General features: G+C 44.3%; 1 protein-coding gene across 1 annotated transcript in view; it reads right to left on the reverse strand.

Moving 5' to 3' along the window:
* Positions 1 to 3601: 3601 nt before the first annotated feature.
* Positions 3602 to 5000, reverse strand: part of LOC119570736 (protein PXR1-like) — a gene marked incomplete at its 5' end in the record, with an annotated part of 6921 nt that continues 5522 nt past the window's right edge. Inside the window, 2 exons of the mRNA XM_037918366.1 lie at positions 3602 to 4232; positions 4973 to 5000. The exon at positions 4973 to 5000 is cut by the window's right edge and continues 118 nt beyond it. Coding sequence (XP_037774294.1) covers positions 3602 to 4232; positions 4973 to 5000 — 659 coding nt within the window. The remainder of the gene's footprint in view (positions 4233 to 4972) is intronic.

A 5000-nucleotide genomic window follows, 5' to 3' on the forward strand; every position in this document is an offset into this window, starting at 1 on the left:
TTTTTTTTTTTTTTTTTTTTTTTTTTTTTTTTTTTTTTAATGCGATACAGATTTATCAGTCATCATAGAATTTCACCCCAGCTAAATGAAATTTTAAGATGACAAGAGACACGTAAAATGTTTTATTTATAATTCAAAACGTGGATCTCTTTAACCCGTTTCTCAATAATTTCGATCTGTCTGTCTGTTTCTCGCTCTCACTCCCACTAAGCCAGTAATTAACCTCTTCATGTCGAAAAATATTTCCCTTCACGCAATTACGTTATATATGCAGATTATTACTCAATTGCCTTCCCTGATATTCAATTCTATTAATTGGTGTTTTTTTAACCTTTTTTGGTACGTAATCACATATATTTTACCTATGAACTGGGTCTGTGCCTGCATATGATTAGGCAAAATTATAACCCTGTCGTTATCTCCTCCCCCTACACCAGACTGAATAATATATATATTGCAATGCAGATGAGGGCATTGCGGTTCATAAATGTATGTAGTATATCTAAATGTATGTGTGTGTGTGTGTGTGTGTGTGTGTGTGTGTGTGTGTGTGTGTGTGTGTGTGTGTGTGTGTGTGTGTGTGTGTGTGTGTGTGTGTGTGTGTGTGTGTGTGCTGTGCGCGCTCGCGCACGTACTGCCATCAATACTAATTATTACCAATATTATCATCATTACCAACATATCATTGTCATTATTGTTGTTGTACTATGTTTATTAAAATTTTATAATTATACTATTATCCCATTAATAAAATCGTTATCATCTTTAACATCATCATTATCATCCTTACCATTATCAGAGAGAGAAAGAGAAAGATCGAGAAAATGAGAAGAGACAGACAGACAGCAGACAGACAGACAGACAGACAGATAGACAGACACATATAAAAAACAGACACAGACAACAAACAAAACCAATAAACACATACCGAGAGGAAAAAACAACAACAAAATACATAACGATAGAGAACGAGAGACAAAAACCCAAGACAGTAGTGTATAAAGGGGTTTTACGTGAACCAGAAATAGCGATTCCTACGAAAGGCTTTTTAAACCATTAGGGGCCTTTAATATTAAATCAGAAAGAGTTAAAAAACCGGCCAAGTCCCTCTCGGTCCCCCCTTTGAGTTCTGATCCCTAATAATTTGGTACTAACTATTTGGGGCCCCAGATTTTTTTATCTGCATCGCAGTCTCGGGTCTTTTTTGTGTTTAGATGGGTGGGGGGGGGGTGTTTGTTTTTGGTTGGTGGGTTTGGGTTGGGGGGTTTGGGTTTGGGGTTTGGGGGTTTTGGGTTTGGTTGGTTGGTGTGGGTTGGGTGGTTGGTTGGTTTGGTTGTTGGTTTGGTTGGTTGGTTGGTTGGTTGGGGGTGGGGGGAGGATGGGTGGATGGATGGGGATGGATGGATGGGTTGGGTGGGGGGTGGGGGGGGGTGGGGGGTGGGTGGGTGGGTGGGGGAGGGGTGGATGGAGTGGAGGATGGGTGGGTGGATGGAGGGTGGATGAATGGATGGGGGATGGGGGATGAATGGGTGGGTGGTGGAGGGTGGTGGATGAATGGGTGGGTGGGTGGATGGATAGATTGGTGGATGAATGGATCTCTCCTCTTCTCTCTTTCTCTCTCTCTCTCTCTCCTCTCTCTCTCCTTTCCCCTCTCTCTCCCTTCTCTCTCTCCCCTCTTCATCAAATTATTTATCTAAACTATCTCTTTCCATCTAATATATTTACCCATTCATCTGTCTACATTTAAAATTTATCTAAATTTTGTCGTTTCTGTCTTTCTCTTCTCTCCCTTCTCTCCTCTCTTCTTCTCTCTCCTCTTCTCTCTCTCTCTCTCTCTCCCCCTTTTCCCCCTCCCTTCTTCTCCTTCCTTTCTCCCGTCCCCCCTCTACCCCCCCTTTTACCCTCTTTCCCATCCCTTTCTCTTTCCCCCCTTCCCCCTTTCCTCCCCCCCTTTCCCTTCCTTCCTTCCCCCCCCTCCCTCCCCTCCCTCTTCCCCTTTTACACTTTTTCCCCCTTCCCTTTTTCCCCCTCCCCTCCCCTGTTCCTCTGTTCCCCCCCCCCTTTCCCCCACCTCTCCCCTCCCCTCCCCCCTCCCCCTACCCTCCCCTCCCCCCCCTCCCCTCCCCCCCCCTTTCCCTCCCCCCCCCCCCCTCCCCTTCCCCTTCCTCCCCCTCCCCTCCCCTTCCCCTTCCCCTTTCCCTTCCCCCCCCTTTTCTCCTTCCCCCAGTATCCATTTTTTGGGAAAAGATCAAGTTCCCCCCCCTTTCGTCTTTTTGAGTTTTCTGAACGAAAAATCCTTTCTGCTTTTGTTCCCTTTCTTTCTGAAATTGCCTGTGAGTGCGTAAATGGAGGGGCTGAGGAAGATGGGTAACAGATAAAGTAGGTGGGTAGGCAGGAGGTAGGGGAAGGGAGGGAAGGATAGGAGGAATAGGGGTCTGTTGTGCTGTCTGCTTGTGTCTGTCGTTGTTTGTTTTCTGTTTCTTGGTCTGTCTGTTGTTTTTTTCTGCTGTCTGTTGTGTTGTCTTCTGTCTGTCGCCGTGTCTTCTGTTGCTTGTGTCTGTTTTGCTTGGGGTCTGTCTGTTGCTTGTGTCTGTCTGTCTGTTGTTTCTGTCTGTCTGCTTTTGTCTGTCGTCTGTCTGTTGTGCCTGTTTGTCTTTTTTTTTCTTTTTTGTCTGTTTGGTCGTCCCTTTTGTCTGGGGCGGTTTTTGTCTGTTTTTGTTGTGTTTGTCTGTCTGCTTTTGTTTTTTTCTGTTGTCTGTTGTTTGTCTGTCTCTTTGTTCTGTGGGTTTTTGTTTTGTTGTCGGTGGGTCTGCTGTTTTTGGGTTTTCTGTCGTTTCTGTCTGTTGCTGGTCTGTCGTTTTTGTGTCTGTCTGTCTGTTTGTTCTGTCTGTTGCTTGGTCTGTCGTCTGCTTGTGTCTGTTGTCTGTTTGGTTTTTGTCTGTCGCTTGGGGGCTGTTCGTGTCTGCTTGGTTTTTCTGTCTGCTTTGTTTCTGTCTGTCGTTGTTTCTGTTTTGTGTCTGTCGGGGCTTTTGTTTCGTCTCGGGGCTTGTTGTTTTTCTTTTCGCTTTTGTTTTTTTTGTCTGTTGTGTCTGTTGTCTCGTCTGTCGTTGTTGCTTGGTTGTCTGTCTGTTTTTTTTGTCTGCGCTTTTGGGGGTTGTTGCTGTTCTGTCGTTCTTTGCTTCTGTCTGTTTGTTGTTTTGTTGTCTGTCGTTGTTCTGTCTGTTGTTGTGTCTGTCTGTCTTGTTTGCTGTTGCTTTTGTTGTCTGTCTGTTTTGTCGCTGTTGTTGTTGGCTTGGTTTTTTCCTTTTTTTTCTGTTGTTTTGGGCTGTTTTCGTGTTTCGTCTGTTGTTGTGTTGTCTGTTGTTTGTGGTTCCCTTTTTTCTGTTTTTTGGTTGTCTTTTGTTGTGTCTGTCTGTTGTTGTGTCGTCTGTCTGTTGGTTTGTTTTCTGCCGGGTTGTCTGTTGCTTGTGTTGTCGTTGCTTGGTTGTTGTTGTTTGTTTTCTGTCGCTTGTTTTTTGTTTCTGTTTGTTGTCTTTTTTCTTTTTCTGCTTGTGTCTTTGTCTGCTTGTGTCTTCTGTTGTTGTTTGTTGTCTGCTTTTGTCTATCTGGGCTTGTGTCTGTTGTCTGCTTTTTGTCCTTTTTTTTCTTTTTCTGTTGGCTCCTGTTGCTTTTTTTGTATTATTGTTGTTGTGTTTCTGTTCTTGGTTGTCTGGTGCTTGGTCTGTTGTCTGCTTTGTCTGTTGTCGCTTTGTGTTCTGCTGTTCTTGTTTTTTCTGCCCTTTCTTGTGTCGTTGTCTGTGGTCGTCTTCTGCTTTTTTCTTCTGCGTTTGTCTGTCTGTTTTCTTTGTCGTTGGGCTTGTTTTCTGGCTGCTGTGCTTTTGGCTTTCTTGTGTCGTCTGCGTTGTGTCTTCTGTTGCTTGTTTTCTGTCTGCTTGGGGCTGTCTGGTTTCTTTTTTCTTCTGTTTCTTGTGTCGTCTGGTTTTGCTCTGGCTCCTGCTTGGGGTTTTCGTTGTTGACTTTGTCCTTTGGGCTGTCTTTGGGGTTGTGTCTGCTGTTGTTTTTTTCTTTTGCTGTTTCGTCTGTCTGGGGCTTGTGGGGCTGTCGGCTGCTTGGTCTGTCGTTGCTTGGTCTTCTGTTTTCTTGTGTCTTCGTTGTTTTTTTTGTCTGCTTGTTGTTTTTGTTGTCTGTTTTTGCTTTTCTTCTTCTGCTTTTTGTCTGTCGTCGCTTGTTGTCTGGGGTTTTCTCTTTTGTGTCTGTCTGTCTGTTGTGTCTGTCTGTCGTTTTTTTCTTCTGTCTGCTTTGTGTCTGGCTGGTTTCCTTGTGTCTGTCTGTCGTTTGTTTCTTCTGCTGCTTTTTTTTCGTTGTCTGCTTTGTCGTCTGTTGCTTTTGTCTGCGTTGTTTTCGTCGTTTGTTGGTCTGTCGTCTGCGGTTTTTGGACGTCTGTCTGCTTTGTGTCGTTTCTGTTTTGTTTCTGCTGTTTGTAGTCGTTGCTTTTGGGCTGTCTGTCGCTTGTGTCGTCTGGGCGGTTGGGCTGCTGTGGTCTGTCGTCTGCTTGTGTCTGTTTTTGTCTGTTTGTTCTGTTTGGGGCTGGTTTTTTGTCTGTCTGCTTGTGTCTTCTGTTGGGGTTGGGTCGGGGCGGGCTGTTGTTCTGTCTGTCTGTTGGGGTTTTTTTTTCGGTTTTTTTTGGGGGTGGGGGTTTTTTTTTACTTTTTTTTTTTTTTTTCTGCTTGGTCGTTGTTGTGGTCGTCTGTTGGTGTCTGTCTGTTGTTTTGTTGCGTTTTGTTTTTTTTTTTTTGTCGTCTGCTTGTTGTTGTCTGTTGTTTTGTCTGTCTGCTTTTGGGCTGTCTGTCTTTTGGGTTGCTGTTTTTTGTGTCTGTCTGATTGTTTTCTGTTGTTTTGGTGTTGTCTGTTGTGTTTCTTTTTGTTGTGTCTGTCTGTTGTTGTGTTGTCGTCTGCTTGTGTTGTTGTCTGCTTGGGGTCTGTTGTTGTGTTTCTGTCTT

Source organism: Penaeus monodon, unplaced genomic scaffold, assembly GCF_015228065.2.
Source record: "Penaeus monodon isolate SGIC_2016 unplaced genomic scaffold, NSTDA_Pmon_1 PmonScaffold_3684, whole genome shotgun sequence".
Lineage (NCBI taxonomy): Eukaryota > Metazoa > Arthropoda > Malacostraca > Decapoda > Penaeidae > Penaeus > Penaeus monodon.